Genomic DNA, 18,139 nt, shown 5'->3' with positions numbered 1-18,139 from the left:
TTAAAATTGGGTTGTCTTTTTATTGTTGGGTTGTAAGCTCATTGTGGTTTTCATTTGCATTTCTCTGATGGCTAGTGATGTTGAGCATCTTTTCATGTGCTTAAAGGACATTTGTGCATTTTCTTTGGAGAAATGTCTATTCAGATCCTTTGCCCATTTTAAAAAATGGGTTATTTGCCTTATTATTGAGTTATAAATTATCAAGTTTCTTTATAAATTCAGTTCCAGTTTTCAGTTCCTTATCAGATATGTGACTTGGAAGAACTTTCTCCCACTCTTTAAGTTGTCTATTCATTTTCTTGATGGTTTCCTTTGAAACGCACATTTTTATTTTTAAAATATTTTTATCTTTTATTTTTATGTTTTAAAAATATTTTATTTATTTATTTGTGAGAGACACAGAGAGAGAGGCAGAGACACAGGCAGAGGGAGGGAGCCTGATGTGGGATTCAATCACAGGGCCCCAGGACCACCACCTGAGCCAAAGGCAGATGCTCAACCACTGAGCCACCCAGGTGCCCCGGTTAATGATCCATTTAAAGTTAATTTTTGTGTGTGGTGTAAGGAGGAGTTCATTCCTTTGCATCACCATTTTTGAAAGAGACTATTCTTTTCCCATTGAATTATCTTGGTGTGCTTGTCAAAAAATGAATTGAAAGTAAAACTGAGAATTCCCATTGTCTGTCAATCTGGCTTATTCTAATATCATGCTGCCTTATTTACAGTAGCATTGCAGTAAGTATTGAAATTGGGAAGTCAGAATCTTCCAACTTTATTCTTCTTTTTCTAGATGTTTTAATTATTGTCCCTGGAATTTACATATGAATTTTAGGATTAGACTTTATTTCTACCAAAAAAGACACCTTGAATTTTGGTAGGTGAACTTGCTTTGAATATGTAGATCAATTTGGGGAGTATTGCCATTTTAACAGTATAAAATCTTCTGATTCATGACAGTGGGATGTCTTTCCATTTATTTAGGTCTTCTTTTTAATATCTTTTGACAATGTTTGATAGTTTTCAAAATATAAGTTTGTTCTTCTTTTGTTAAATTTATTCCTTTTGATGATATTGTAAATGGAATTATTTTCTTAATATCATTTTTAGTTTGTTTATTGTTACTGTGTGGAAATACAGTTGATTTTTATATATTGCCTTGTATCTTGCAAACTTGCTGAATTCATTTGTTAGTTTTAAGTTTTTTTTAGTGGATTCCTAAGGATTTACTGTACATAAGATTGTCATCTGCAAATATAGTTTTACTTCTTTCTTTCCACTCTAGATTACTTTTATTTTTTCCCCCCCTAATTCACTGGCTAAAACCTCCAGTACAATGTTGAATTGAAGTGATGAGAGCAGGTATCCTTCTCTTGTTCCTGATATTAGGGAAAAGCATTCAATTTTTCACATTTACTTACGATGTGACCTGTGTTCTTTTTCACATATGTCCTTCATGAGATTGAAGTTCACTTCTCTTCTTAGTGTGTTGAGTATTTCCTCATTAAGCGTTCTGAGTTTTATCAAAATACTTTATCTGCATCTTTTGAGATGATCATTTTGCATTTGTCCTTAATTTTAATGCTTTAGTCTGTTATATTGATCGATTTTCAAATATTAAATCAACCTTGTTCCTGAGAACATTGATCCCAATTACTCATAATGTATAATCCCTTTATATATTTCTGGATTCAGTTTGCTAGTATTTTGTTGAGAATTTGTGTTCACTCTTTTAAGAGATATTGGGCTGTATAGTTTTATTTTCTTTTGATGTCTTTGTGTGGCTTGACCTCAGTAAATTACTGGCCTCATAGAAGTTGAGAATTGTTATCTCCACTTTCAGGGTTTGAAAGCACTTATGAAGAATTAATGTTAATTCTTGAAATGCTTGATAGTTATATGATTTTACTCATATGTGGAATTTAAGAAACAAAACATTGAGCAAAGGGGAAAAAAGAGGAGCAAACCAAGTAACAGACTCTTGAGTATAGAGAACAAACTGATGGTTACCAGAAGGGAGGTGGGCAGGAGGCCAGCTTAAGTAGGGGTTTGTGATTAAGAGTAGACTTCTTGTCAAGAGCACTGGGTGAAGTGTGGAAGCATTGAATCACTATATCGTACACCTAAAACTAATATTACATTGTATGTTAACTAACTGGGATTTGAATAAAAACTTAAAAAAAATACTTGGTAGAATTCTCCAGGGTTTTAAAAATTTTGTTGGAAGCTTTTTGATTACAAATTCAGTTTCTCTATTGTCATATATTTATTCAGTTTTTCTAATTATTTGTTAGTTTTATTTTTTACTTTTTTAAAAAAGTTCAAGTACAGATTTGTCACTTTTGTTGATCTTTTCAGGGAACCAACTTTTTGTTTTGTTGATTTTCTCCATTGGCCTACTCTTCTCTATTTCATTATTTCCGACTCTAAACTGTTTTACTTCCTTTTACTCCTTTTGGTTTAGTTTGCTTTTCTTTTTCCAATGTCTAAAGGGGGGATGGTAAGTTTTCATTTGAAATATTGAATTTGAATTTGAATTTTTCTTCTTTTAAAATACAGGTATGTAAGCTATAAATTGCCCTCAAATACTGCTTTAGCTCCACCTCATACATTTTGGTATGTTGGACCTTTATTTTCATTTGTCTTGAGGCATTTTCTTTTTCAAAAATTTTACTTGAGTATAGTTGGCACACACTGTTACATTAGTTTCAGGTATACATCATAGTGATTCCACGTGTTTATACATTATGCTATGCTTACCACAGGTGTAGCTACCATCTGTCACAATACCATTGACCATATTTCTTATGCTGTGCTTTTATTCCTATGACTAATTCATTCCATAAATGGAAGCCTATTATCCACCCCTTGTCATCCATTTTGCCCATTCCCCACCTCCCTTCCCTCTGGCAACCTTTAGTTTGTTTACTGTATTTATAAGTCTGATTCTGCTTTTTTGTTTATTAATTCATTTGTTTTGTTTTTTTAGATTCCACATATAAGAGAAATCATATAGTATTTGTCTTCTTGTCTGACTTATTTCACTTAGCATAATACCCTGTAGGTCCGTCCATGCTGTCTCAAATGGCACAATTTCATCCTTTTTTATGACTATGTAATATTTCAGTGTGTGTGTGTGTGTGTGTGTGTGTGTGTGTGTGTGTTATTTTAGCTTATCTTATGGCCTATGAGATCGTCTGTCCTAGAGAATGTTCTGTGTGCTCTTGAGAAGAATATGTATTTTGTTGTTGGGTGCAGTGTTTTCTAGATATTAGATATATTGGTTTATGGTGTTCAAATCTTTTCCTTCTTTTAAAATTTTCTATCTAGTTGTTCTATTCACTATTCATATTTGAGTTTTGAAACCTCCTTCTATTATTCCTCAAGTGTCTATTTCTCTTTTCAAATGAGTTACTCTTTGCTTTTTGTATTTTGGCAGCTCTGTTGTTGGGTGCATATATGCTTCTAGTTGTTATATCTTCCCAGTTCAGTGACCCCATTTTCATTATAAAATATCTTTTTATTTTGTCTAGTGACAGTTTTTCGGTTTCTATTAAGATCTATTTTGTCTGATATTAGTATAGCCACTCCAGCATTCTTTTGTCTGTTGTTTGCATGATATATTTTTTCCCATGCTTTCATTTTTTTTTCAGGCTGTTTGTATCTTTGAATCTAAAGTGTGTTAGCCTGTTCCAGTTGGTGTTTCACTGAAATTATTTGGCACAAATTGTCTCTTTTAACAGTGACAAGGTTGTCTTTGTTTTTTAAAAAAAGATTTTATTTATTTATTCATGAGAGACAGAGAGAGAGAGAGAGAGAGAGAGGCAGAGACACAGGCAGAGGGAGAAGCAAGCTCAGGGAACCCGATGTGGGACTCGATCCTGGGACTCCAGGATCATGCCCTGGGCCAAAGGCAGGCGCCAAACCGCTGAGCCACCCAGGGATCTCCCAGACAATGTTGTCTTTAATATATTGATGAGTTAATGTTTATTTAATGCTTATACATTTCATACTGTTATTCTGGATAATGTAATGATGTTTTTAGAATATTAATCTGGTATAGTCTCCCCTTATCAGGAAGTTTTAATATATGACAAAGGACTTATCTCATTTATTCCTATTGGTCTGAGAAGTAGAGCAGATAAAATGAGTTTATTCATTTTATAGCGAGAAAATGCATCTTTAAACTTAAATTTGAACTTGTCTCTCTATAAATAATCATAAATCCCAGTGACACATTTAATTTTAAGTTTACTGACTCAAGCCACTGCAAGTTTCTCTAGTCATAGCAGGTAGAAAACAGCTAGAAGTTTCCAATTTTTATTGCTATATCTTCCTTCAAATTGTGTTGAAAGCAGAGAAAAAATTTAGTAATTATATATTCTCATTTACTTGCTTTTAACATTACTTAGCACTCTCATTAAGATGATTGATATAGTTCATATATCGATTGCAGGAAAATAAAAATTAGCTCCCAAAATTAATTGAATTAACAGCTGGAATTAATGGATAAAGAAGGGATTGAATGAATGTATCAGACAGATGAAATATAGGCTTTTTTTAGGTATTCTGTATGATGACAGACTTAACAGAATTTAAGGTAGTGCAAAATAAGAACTCTATGATATAACGATGACTGATAATAATGTTAATGATAATGTTAGCTAATTTTTATAGGACTTATTGTATGCCAGGCACTGTTGTAATATCTTTACATATAGATCCAGGATTGGGTTGTCAAATCAGACTGACATGGATTGAAGATGTTAAGCAGTATTAAGCTTTACTTGCGATTTTAAGGATACAAGGGGCCAATAGGCACAGGAGAAGCAGATAGAGGTCCTGGACATTGAGAGAGACCCCTAGATTCTTTCTTCCCATAATAGACAAACCTCTCAATCCTAGAGCAGTAGATATGATCTCTAATGAAGTATATAGGTTACCTCATACAACAGGGAACACTATAGGCTGTGAAACATTCCATATATTTTATACCTCAACAATTGTATACTCCAACAATTGTATAGGTGATATCCCATCCCTTATAAATCCGTATATTCCAGGGGTGCCAGTGGCTCAGTTGTTTAAGCAACTGCCTTCAGCTCAGGTAATGATCTGGTTAAGCAACTACCTTCGGCTCAGATCCTGATCAGTGGGTCTTGGGATGGAGCCCCGTGTTAGGCTCCCTGTTCAGCAAGGAGTCTGCTTCTCTCTCTCTCTCTCTCTCAAGTAAATAAATAAAATCTTAAAAAAAGACACAAACACTATAGATTCTAGGTTTGTATACCATAGTAATTCTAAAACAAAAGTATTTTGCTGAAAGCCTTCTCTGAATAAGTACTCTTTTTTCTTTTGTAAGCAAATACCATTAGTATATTTGTCAATAATTAGCGTGCTTATAAGGAGAATAGACCAGGTCTTCTGCCTTCTTTTTTCCTGGGAGAGCCTCTTACTCAACAGGAAAAAAAAAAAATTCTCTTTTGTTTCCAATAGTTTTACTCATTTAAATTCAAATTTAACTTTTTTTTTAAGGGTAAACAAGGTAATATATATTAAGAAGGAATTTCATACATGTTTAAAACATTTTATTTTATTTGGTTTGGTTTAGTTTGGTTGGTAGGTGATGGAGTGAGAAATACAATAAATATAAATGTATTCTTACCATCAGCAGATTATCCACAGTAGCAACTTGTTTTATTCGTTTGTGTGTGTGCATGCACATGTCATATACAATTCTTTCTTCTGTTTGCTCTTCAAATATTTGAGAAATCATGTGATGGTTTAGATTTTCAATTTTCTCTGTTTTTCTCCCCCCAACCCTCAAATCAGGATGGCGATCCAGTTCGTTCAGGAGTGGCCATGACTGATCTTGCTACTGGCCTGTATGCGTATGGAGCCATTATGGCTGGATTGATACAAAGATACAAAACTGGGAAAGGACTATTCATTGATTGTAACCTACTGTCATCTCAGGTACCAACCCAAAGAACATTTGAAATTGTGATATAAAGATGTGTATGTGAGTTACACTCTTTCATATCAAATCCTATGGTCACATGTGCAAAAATAAGAAAAACAGGAAAGCCCACAAACAACAACAGCAAAAGCTGTCGTTTTGGAACACTTAAATATTGTCATGTTAAATCAAATGGGCCAGGAAGATTTTGTTGTATGTAGACATTGCTGTTGAATTAGAATTTTAAAGGCTATTTATATTAAAATGGGTCTATTACTACTTGTGAGATAAGAATACATTTGGTTCTATTTTATTGTCACTTGAGTTCCGTAACCTTTTGACCAGAGTTTCTTCACCTTTTTTGTACTGTGGACCCTTTGAGTAGTCTGGTGAAGCCTATGGACCTTTTCTCAGAATTATGTTTTTACATGCATAAAATGGTATACTTAGAATTGCAAGGGAAACCAGTTGTATTAAAATATAGTTATTTCAATGTAAAAACCAATTTTGTGTTATGATAACATATATGATATTTTACTAACCCATTAAACCATAAGATCTATTATTGGACTTAATAACTATTACAATTTTGAGGTAATATTGAGCATAAATTATTTTTTTCTTAGACAAAATTAAAGAGTTGTCTAGAGGTAAGAAAAACATCAAAATGGTTGAAGGTAAAATGCTATGTATGGGGTTTCAACATTAGCTTTGAGTCACAGTGAGCATTTGGATGGTTATATAAAAGGGTAAAATAATCCCTCTAAATGAATGAACAGTCTCCTAAATAGAGAAACATAGATGTTAGTTATGGGAAGAAGCTGAAAGCCTTTTCTTCCCTCCTTTAATTTTATAGCTGTAAGGAACCAGAGGTAGGGTAAGTGACTGGCTACCAATTACACATTCAATAAGAATAGAAGCCAGGAAGGTATCATGGGTATTTGATCTGTGCAATCACAGAGGGTCCTAGGCTTAGTTTAAATGCTTTGTTATTACTGCCTTGAGATTCTTAATTATTTTTGAATGAGAAGCCCTACATTTTTTTCACTTTGCACCAATACTTGCAAATTGTGTGGCTGGTCCCGGATTTGGAACTCTACTTAAGTCTCCTGATCTTTACCTAGACTGCTTTACTTATATGTCAATGATTAACTAGCTCTGGAAGAAATTCTCCTGTAGCATATTGTAGAGTTTAATTATTTTCTAGCACGTAACACAATGGACTCACAATGTGGAGGTGTGTGGTTCCCTGGGGATAGGCGTGGAGGGGGCTGGTATCCCTGTTAGGGTTGTTTGAAGTGAGGATATACAATAAGTACAGTAAGTCATGCATCCATACACATATACATGTATTCCAGTCATTTTGGCTTTGTATCTATGTTTGTTGTTCATGTCCTCCCCCTGGTCTGTAAGTTCCATGAATGCAAGAATAGCATTTGTTCCTGCTTACAGTGGTATCCTCAAAGCCCAGCCCAGTATTTGTCAGAGTGGGCTCTCCCAATCTTTTGAGATCCATAGAAGACCCACTGTTAGTAGTGGGTATGTCTCATGACCCTTTGGTGTGCTAGGAAAGGCTAGAAAAAGGAAGAAAATCATTGAGTTAGGATAAGTACTTGGCAAACAATTAATGATGAAATAATTTGCTTTTAGCAAACCTGCTAGCAGTGATTTAACCTATTTGCTATAGCTAATCTAGTCAAAGCTTGCTAAGATTATTAGTGTGCTTAAGAATCATTAACTACCTTTTAGAAAATTGAGGTAAAATTGACATGTAACATGATACTAATTTCAGATGTACAACATAATGATTTGATATTTGTATGTATTGCAAAATGATTTCCACACTAAGTTTGGTTAACATCCATCATGATACGTAGTTGTGATCTTTTTTTCTCATGATGAGAACTTTTATGATCTACTCTTAGCAGCTTTCAGATATGCAGTACAGTATTATTAGCTGTGGTCCCCATGCTGTACATTACATCCATGTGACTTATTTATTTTATAACTGGAAAGGTGTACCTTTTGACTCCTGTCACCTATTTTACCTACCCTTTGCTTGTTGCAACCACCGATCTGTTCTCTATATATGAGCTCAGTATTTTTTTTTAGTAAAATAATTTATTCTAGACTCCACATATAAATGACATTGTATTGTATTTGTCTTTCTCTGTCTGGCTTATTTTACTTAGCAGATGCCCTAGAGTCCATCCATGTTGTTGCAAGTGGCAGGATTTCCTTCTTTTTTTCATGGGTGAATAACATTCCATTGTGTGTGTATATATGTACAACATTTTTTCATCCATTCATCCATTGATGAACACTTAGATTGTTTCCATATCTTGGCTATTGTCATTACCTTTTAACTGTAAAAATAAATTCTTATTTTAGAGCTATGGACTTTCACATCTACTATTTTATATAATCTTCATAATCACTTGAGGTAGGTAGGGCAGAAATTTTTTAAAAAGATTTTATTTATGTATTTTAGAGAGAGAGCATATGTGTAAGAATGTGAGCAGAGGGAGGGATGAGGGGGCAGGAGAGGGAAAGAATCCCAAGCAGACTCCACACTGAACACAAAGCTGGGTGCTGGGCTTGATCCCATGACCCTGAGATCATTTATTTATTTATTTTAAAAGATTTTATTTATTTATTCATGAGCCACACACACACACACACACACACACACACACACACACACACACAGAGGCAGAGACACAAGCAGAGGGAGAAGCAGGCTCCGTGCAGAGAGCCCAACGTGGGACTCCATCCCGAGTCTCCAGGATCATGTGCTAAACCACTGAGCCACCCCGGCTGCCCCCATGACCCTGAGATCATGACCTGAGCTGAAACCAAGAGTCTGATGCTCAACTGCCACCAGGCAGGTAGAGCAGAAACTTTTATTCCTATTTTATTTCCAAGGAAACTGAAGCTAGGAGAGGTTGATCTGCTTGACCAACAATCACAGCAAGAATTCTGGTTTCTGATATCCTGACTGGTTCTCTTTTCCCTACTTCATAAAGGAAAAAGCTTTGGCACCAAAGGACAGGCAAAATCCAGCTTTCCTGTGGGGAAGCTCCAGGGAAGAAGGCAAATTTAGTAAGAGGCAGAGGAAGCAATGGAGTACTCAGTAATGAGGGAACACATAAGACTGGCTCCCTTGCTCCCACCCTGCATACCAAGAATCAGAATAAGACAGTGCAACAAAGTGGGCCCCTCTGAATCATTATCTAATCGTGTTTAGATCCAGTGAGTAAAAACTATCATGCAATTTACCCCGATGGACAAATGTTTCCGTTGAAATATGAGAATATTGAGAAAGAAACATTTGGACTGGATTTTTAAAAAAATTTTTATGAGCTCTTGTCAACTGAGGACTCATTGTGTCCTAGGCACAATGTGGTTGCTAGGTTGGAGTGGGAGGGGACATATCAGAGCTCAGTAGTCAAGGTGACCATGTCGTACAGAAGGGCTGGAGGTGATGTACACAGTTCTCTGTAGGTCTCTGACAGTTTTAGAACATGTTTGGGCCAAGATTGTTAAGGGCCTCAAATATCATGCTTAGAAATCTGGATTTTAACCTCTCAATGCCTTTGTTTTTTTATCAGTTCTGTTGGTGATGGTCTTTTCAACCAAAGACCATGTCTCCTTGGATACATGCTATAGTTGCCACATGCCAATAGCATCTGAGCTCTGATGGTGCTAGAATTTCAAAGGGCAGTGGTACAGACAATAATTTATGTTGAAGCCTGTCTGAAGTTCAAGGCAGTGGGTGATAAGAACTTTTTCAAGCTCTGTTCACCACTTTTTGCCTCTACTCTATATTTTGTCTCTGTGCTTCTTTTCTTCTCATGTGTGATCCTCAAGCCTTGAGCATATCTCTCCTCCATCTGTTTCTCACTTGTCTTTCTTTACTTCCTTGTTTTCATTCCTATTCTGCACCGTCCACCTTTTCCAAGTCCCCTTTTCTCCATCTTTCATTATGTGGAGGTATAGTTGAAGCAGTTCTGGTTTCAGATCTTACATCTTTATACTGTACCATTAAAAAAACTCACAAAATCTTTTAGCAGTTTCCGTGGAAGGAAAATGAAGACCTTTTTTGTAGAAGCCCCAGAAAACCAGACCATATATTTCACTGGGTTAAGTGATCATTCCTAATTAATGAGCACTAAAAAATATGCTATTTGGCTTGAGGGATGGGATTAACCCTACCCAAACCATATGACTGTAAATGGGGAGATATAATTCCCCCAAAGAATGGCATACTTATTTTTTGGCCAGAGAAAGGGGAAATAGATGTTGGGGGGTGATGGCAATCAACATTATATTAGCAATACTGGCTTGTTTTGAGAATCTAGTGCACTAAAAAGATGTGAAATATTCTTTGTAAATTAGAAAGTATTCTGATGACTAGCATTAATTTTATATTAGGTTATTGAAAACATATTTTGCAATGTCAGAAATGTGCTGAGATTAAAAAGGTGGTTATTGACATAATTATTTTATTATCATAATTATTATAACTTCGTAATAGAGAAATTTTGACTAACTTTACTGAGTTTTTCAATTTAAGATAACATTTATAGATTCTAGATCCAAATACCAAACCACAGAATGATTAAACTCTGTTTTATGTAAATGGGAAATGCTATTTCTAGGTACTTTTCAAAGTAATATAATAGGAAACTTCACCTTTTAAAAAGTGTGTTCATTTTCTCTTTTTTATATAAATGTTCACCTGCATTAACCAGATAGTATTTGAACTTAATTTCAGCTGCCTGGAACATGACTGCGATTTCATGCAGCGGGCAAAAAACATACTTTTCTACTCATTTTGATTGCATTACATAGAATGACGAATGATTATAACATTCGATATCAGTTGCTAAAAATGAGATTTTGTACTCCTTCTCTTAAAAGTGACCTAGTGTATACAATTACACAAATTACACTTGATTTGAATAGTAGCTAATTATTAACTCCGAAGCTGATTGCTTTAACCACAACAAAACCATTTCATTGTAGAGACACGACAGTTGCCGGGATGTGGTTTACAAGTGGGCACCAAATTTTTCGTAGTTTCAAGGCTATGAACTTTTAACCCTTGTCATAAAATTCTTTGATTTTTTTTTTTAGTCTTAATATGATTTAAAGTTGTCAACTGAAGATTGTCTAACGTCAGCATCTAAACAGTATTCTTTAGATGATATTGGTAAATAACAAGGAAGTGGGTTTGGATGTGGTTCCAATTATTCTATTGCTCTTATTCTTCTGTTGTGGCTTACAGAAATATCTTTTGGAAGTTTTAATATCCTTCCTGTACTTAATTGCAACCAGGCTCCCCTAATTACTACTACAATGAGTTTTTTTAGCACCAAATTTCCATAATTATTTTCACATATAGAATGTTTTTACATTTTTAATGTCACTATTCTTTCTACATGTTTGTAATATTGCTCATATTTAGGGTAGATAAAATTTTAGCTATCATTATTGTAGCTATGGATAAACTTCTGAATTTGAAATAAGTAAAATAATCTGAAGTTCATCTTTTTGTGTCTTTAGATACCAATGTTTCTGCTTTTTAAAAATTCTATATCTTTTTTAAAAACATAAAAAAATAAAAAATAAAAACAGGGTTAGTGAGGTATGTTTTGGACATCATAACATTTACCATGTTTCAAGGGATCATTTAATAACTTTTAGTACAGTTAGTGAGTTATGCAACCATTACCATAAATCAGGTTTTGAAATAAATACTTATACAGTCACTGCTGGTCTAGGTTGTACCCATGAGGCTAGAATGGATCAGTTTTGAGTGTGGAAGGATGTAGGGTTGGGTTGACTCAGAATTCAGGGCTCATTATGATTCGGTGGGCCTCAGACAATTTTGCCTTTGTGAGTCTTTTCCGTCATAAAAAAACTAAGAATTATAGCTGCATTGGTATAAAGATGAATATAATTCATTATTATGTATTAATTATTATTGCATTATTTTTTTTCTCCTTTTGAAAGAAATTAAAGTTAAAACATTTTGTGTGCTTCTGAAGTATTATGAGCATGATGCCTAATTGATAAGTCAGTTCTGGAAGAATTCCCTTAAGAATAGTCTGTAAATGTGCCAAATTTGTGAGGAAAGAAATTATGTATCCAGGAAGGAAGTGGAGGCTGAAAGTTGAGATCATGCGGAAGGATAAACAGAGAATGGTAAGGGAGAGACCTATGACCAAGGAAGTTGACAGCATGGAATAGGGAGGGAGAAAAAGAAGAGCTAATATCAGAAAGCTTAAGAAATCAGAGAACTCTGAGTTTGCATTTGAACCTCACTCTTTTGACAAGCCTACTGCATTCCTGCCATGAAGGCCTGTGTCAGCCTTGTAATCCTTAGTTACTTGAGGTCAATTTTTAATCCTTGTCCAGCTTCCAGTCTTTGCCTGGCTTTCAACTTAAGGCCTCTCACTGCTTTATTAAAGTTCAGGGGGTACAAATAGATACGAACATTTATCTGATATCAAGATGACTTCACCTTAGGAAGGTGAAGACACACAAAAAAGTAAAAAAATTAAATAACTTCCAAAGAAAATTAAAATTTTAGATAATCTGTTATTTCATTATTATTTTAATCTAAATAAATGGATTTGAATACAAGTTGTATTCAATATTCAATTTGGATTGAATACAAGTTGTCTACAATATAAAACATGGTTTTCTTTCGTTCTTTTTTTTTTTTTTTAAAGGAAACCAGTGAAATGTAAGTGTATTGGAGGATGCTCTGGTTTTGTAAAACTAAAATCCTTAGTTATAGTCATTGGCATTGCATATTTTTATATGACCTGAACCACACTGAGATAAACTAGAACTTTTAATTTTTAATAACTGATAATTACTAGTGGGAGAATATCTCGAAGGAGAAAAGAATAAAACAGGAGGACAACTTTCATTGTGATCTAGTTTAATTCTCTTATTGGATACTTTAAAACAATCTGGTGATTTCAAAATGTTCTGAAAAATAGATAATTAAGATCAAGTATAAAAAAGTCAGAGGAGAAGCATCCATTGGTGTTGACAAATATTCACTAAATTTAGTTTTGTCTTTGCAAAATCTTGTAGAATTAATGAATTGAATTGACTGTTCCTAAAGGTAGGTTTAACAATATTAGAATTGCCTGTACTACTAGAGTTAGAACAATTTGTTTTTGTGCGAAGTTAATTGATTCTGCCTTCATCCTTGTACTTTCTAGGGTTGGAAAATTTTATGTAGAATATAATGTTATAATCATATCCTTTTGTGTTGGCTAATTAATAGTGGCTGTAAACCTGCCATAAGTCATGGACCAACTGATTCCTACTGGAACATGTCTATTTGGCTTCAACCAACATGTCTATTATGCCATCAGTGTAGATAACAGATAAATAAATGACTAACATCAAGCATGGTGGCTGAGACTTAATTTCTAGGAAAATCACTTTAGTTCTTTACAGAATGTAAATGAAGTATAATGATAAATAATTTTTAAGTTTTTTTTCAGAGCCTAGAGTCCTTATATGCCAGCATATACAGTAAGATCTTGATTAGTTTAAGCATTTAGCAATTTGGATATTCTGGTTGATTTCATTTTCTAGATGACCGAAAGCTGCAAGGAAACTATTTTAGTTTCAACCATTTTCATAGAAAATCTTCTATATTGCTTTAATTTACCTCTCTGTTGTGGTAAATGCCATATACTAAATATATTTTCACCTTAAAAGTTATTTTTCAGATATCTCTCTTTTTTAACCTATTGAGATACTCCCTTTAGGGAGTAAGAAGTGAAATTGAATCTGCTCTAGTAGAATTTATTTGCCATCCATCCATTATTCATTCAGCTATCCATCCATCCATCCATCCCTGTTTCTCATCTACTATGCCAGAGTATACAATAAATGGTAAATAAGCCAGCAATTTCCCTGCCCTATCGAATTTATGTGGTCATTGAAGATGTAGATTAAAAAAAACAAGTAATAAGTGATATATCTGCAGAAGGAAATAAACAATATAATAAAGATAATGGACATTTCTGTTAGCCAAGGCAAGATTATTCCAGAGAGAGGGAACAATAAACACAAAGACCCAAAGCAGGACAAGACTTAGCATGCTCTAGGAACTGACAAAAGGTTGATGTGATTAACTAAAGGACATCCCTTGAGGTTGACACTGACACTAAATCTGGCCATTTATCAATTATCATCTGAAGAATAAATGTGGGTGGTGACATGTAAATAATAATCTAATAATCTTTAGTAAGTAGGCACATTAAGAGTCAGTAACAGACTTTTTTTTAGTGGGGATGGAATTTATTGGCAGGGTCCTAGGTCAAACCTATTGGGTAAGAATTGAGTTCCAGTGCTGTGTTAATGGGATGATAATAGTAACAACACAGAACTGTACATGGCTTTAATCTTTTCTATCACTGGGGCTGACTGGAGACCAGTACCGAGAAGATTGAAATAGGACTGTTGTGATTACAAACCACAATGTCCGCCAAGGTGCAACACTGATAAACTGGTATCAACTTGCTAACCTTGGAGTAGACGCTGTATTTTACAGGCTGTATTCTCCAAAATTGAATTATTGAGAATGTCTTTAAAAACATAGTAAAACTTGTAACGCTATATTAGACACCGTTCTAAGCACATTACATACACTAATTTATTTTCTCAATAGCTCTGTTGCTCCCATTTTACTGAGGAGGAAAAAGAGGCACAGAATAATCATGTAACTTGACTTACATCACACAGCCATTCACTAAGTGGCAGAGCTGGAACCTGAACTCAGTCTGAATCCAGAGGCTGCTATACTTTTACTCACAAATATGTAAGGCCTTCCCAGTATTCATTAATTTATTTATGGACTTAAATATTAGTGCAGTGCTACGAATACAATGTCATGGTGAATAGGGATGTTTGGGAATATGTTTTAGCTATTACAGGGCCTATACAAAGATAATATATCTTGACCTATCTATTGGGAGAATGCTTTTTTTTTAAAGATTTTATTTATTTATTCAGAGAGAGAGGCAGAGACATATGCAGAGGGAAAAGCAGGCTCCTTGCAGGGGAGCCTGATGTGGGACTTGATCGTAGGACCCTGGGGTTCATGACCTGAGCCAAAGGCAGACGCTCAACCACTGAGCCACCCAAGTGTCTGAGAATGATTTTAATAACATGATTGTTTCTTGGTCTCATATCTTGCAACTTTACTGGGTTAATTTTTCTAGTTCTTAATGCAGGCCTCCATCCCAGGACCCCAGGATTGTGACCAGAGCTGAAGGCAGACACTTAACTGACTGAGCCACCCAGAGGCCCTAATTACTTAATTTTTTGCCATATGATTGTTCATAGTATTTTCATATAATCCTTTTTATCTCTGTAAGGTTAGTGGAGATGTTCACTCTTTTATTCTTGATTTTAATAACTTGAGTCTTCTGTTTTTTCCTTCTCATCTCCCTTAAGATTTGTTAATTTTGTTGATCTTTCCAATGAACTAACTTTGGATTTCACTGATTTTCTCTATTGATTTTGTCCATTCTATTCAACTTATTTCTGCTCTTTATTATTATCTTCTTTTTCCAATTTTGGGTTTAGTTTGCTCTTATTTTTTTGGTATCTTATGATGGAATGTTAAGTTAATGATTTGAGGTCTTTTTCTTTTTAAATATGGGAGGTTTCAGCTGTAAATTTCCCTCTAAGGACTGTTTTACCTTCATCTCATAAGTTCTGGTATGTTGTGTTTTCCTTTTCTATTATCTCAAATTACTTTCTAATTTCCTTTTGTGATTTCTTCTTTGATCCACTGGTTTCTAGGAATGTGTTGTTTAATTTCCACTCATTTGTGAGTTTCCTAAATACCCTTCTGTACCCTTCTGTTAGTAATTTCTCACTTCATTCCATTGTAGTTGGAGAATGTTCTTTTTTTTTTTTAAGATTCTATTTATTTATTTGAGAGAGAACATGAGCAGAGGGGAGGGGCAGAGGGAGAGGGAGAAGCAGACTCCCCACTGAATGCAGAGCCTACATGGGGCTCATTCCCAGGACCCTGGGATCATGACCTGAGCCAAAGGCAGACGCTTAACCAACTGAACCACCCAGCACCCCTGGAGAACATTCTTTGTGTGAATTTTATGCTTTTTAAATGTACCAAGGCTTGTTTTTAGCCTAATGAATGGTTTGTCTTAGAGAATGTTCTGGGTGTGCCTGAGAAGAATGTATGTTTTGCTGCTGTTTTGGGGTGTTAAATAGATTTTTGCTAGGTCTGCTTGGTTTATGTGGTACATGATGTTTAATATTTTGAGGACCTGTCGTTTTTCCCCCTAAAATAGTAGCAGTCTTTTACAGTCTCACCAGCAGTTTATGAAATATCTCCTTTTTCTGCATTCTTGCTACTACTCACTATTCTCTGTTTTACTTTAGCTGTTGTAAAGTAATTAGTGTAAAGTGGTTTTGATTTGTATTTCTACCCTTCTATTTCTCTGTTGATTTTATCCCTAGTCCTTCTATCCATTCCTGAAAGCGGGATATTTAAGTCTCCATCCGTTACATGGTCTCTTTCCTCCAGTTCTTGCAGTTTTTCTTCAGGTCTTTAGTGCTCTGTTGTTAGGTTCATGCATGTTTATAATTGTTATGTCTTCCTTATAATTGGAACATTTCATCATTATAGAATGCATTGATTTGCTTCTAGTGACAATTTTTGGTCTTAAAGTCTTATTTTTTTTTTCTGATATTTGTATGTACTCCATCTGTTTTTTGGCTACCATTTTCAGGACATATTATTCCCCAGGGCTGTCATAACAGAGTAATGTAGACTGGGTGACTCCAACATTACAGATTTATTTTCTCATAATTCTGGAGGGTTGAACTCTGGGGTCAAGGTGTTGTCAGGGTTGACTTCTTCTGAGGGCCATGAGGAGAGGTTCTGTATCAGGTTTTTCTTCTTGGCTTGTGGATGGTCATATTTAATTGTGTTTTCACATCATCTTTTTTTGCACATCTGTGTCCAAATTTTCTCTTTATATAAAGACATCAGTCATATTGTATTAGGGGATATCACAGTGACCTCAGTTTAACTGAATTGCCTCTTTTTTTTTTTTAAAGATTTTATTTATTTATTTGAGAGAGAGAGAGAGAGAGAGAGAGCGAGAGAGAGAGAGAGAGAGAGATCATGAACAGTGGGGATGGGCAGAGGGAGAAGCAGACTCTCTGCTGAGCAGAGAGCCTGATGCAGGGTTCAATCCCAGGACCCTGGGATCATGACCTAAGCCAAAGACAGATGCTGAACTGACTGGGACACCCCTTAATTACCTCTTAAAAGACCCTGTTTCCAAATACGGTCTCAATCTTATTTTTTTTAAGATTTTATTTATTTATTTATTTGAGAGAGAAGGAGTGCACGAGAGTGCAAGTGGGGGAGGGGCAGGGGTGAAGGGGGCAGAGAATCTCAGCAGACACCATGATTGAGCCCACCAGGTACCCCTCCAATATGGTCACATTCTGAGGTACCAAGGTTAGGACTTCAATACGTGAATTTTTGAGGAGACACAATTTAGCTCATGACACATGGTATATCTTCTTTCATCTTTTTAGTTTGACCTCTTTGTGGTTTCGAATCTAAAGTGTGTCTCTTATAGATGGAATATAGTTGGATCAATTTTTTTATGCATTCTGCCAATCTCTGCTTTTTTAATTTGCCGTTTGCTATTGTTTTCTGTATGTCTTATGTTTTTTTGTTTCTTCACTAATACCTTTTTTTGGTTAAATAGATATTTTCTACTGTACTATTATAATACCCTTAATATATATGAAAAAATATATAATTTTTTTCTTTGTTTTCTTAGTGCTGCCTTAGGAATTAGAATTAACATCTTAATCTAAAGTAATCTATTTTAGATTAATACCAATTTAATTTGATTACTGTGTAAAAACTTTGCTCTAAGGTAACTTTATTTCCTTCCTTCTACTTTGTGCTATTATTGTTATACATTGTGTGCTCTTCAACACAGATTTACTACTATAGGCTCTGTTCAGGTTCTCTTTTAAATCAGGTAGGAGAAGAAAGATTTATAGACAAAATATATTTACACTAATCTTTTATGCTTACCTTTATTTCTTTTTTTCTTTGAGTGGATTTGTGTTATTGTCTAGTGGTGT

At 34.7% G+C, this 18,139-nt stretch overlaps 1 protein-coding gene across 2 annotated transcripts in view; it reads left to right on the top strand.

Annotated features, from left to right (window-relative positions):
- SUGCT (succinyl-CoA:glutarate-CoA transferase) overlaps window positions 1–18,139 on the top strand; it is a 725,292-nt gene that overhangs the window by 128,041 nt on the left and 579,112 nt on the right. For both annotated transcript variants that reach the window (XM_041773917.1, XM_041773916.1), the window contains exon 8: window positions 5,827–5,970. In XM_041773917.1, the coding sequence (XP_041629851.1) occupies window positions 5,827–5,970 (144 nt within the window). The remainder of the gene's footprint in view (window positions 1–5,826; window positions 5,971–18,139) is intronic.

The sequence above is a fragment of the Vulpes lagopus genome, chromosome 11, assembly GCF_018345385.1.
Source record: "Vulpes lagopus strain Blue_001 chromosome 11, ASM1834538v1, whole genome shotgun sequence".
In the NCBI taxonomy this organism is placed as follows: Eukaryota; Metazoa; Chordata; class Mammalia; order Carnivora; family Canidae; genus Vulpes; species Vulpes lagopus.
Note: the sequence above shows the minus strand (reverse complement) of the source record. Positions and strands in the feature narration are given on the sequence as shown.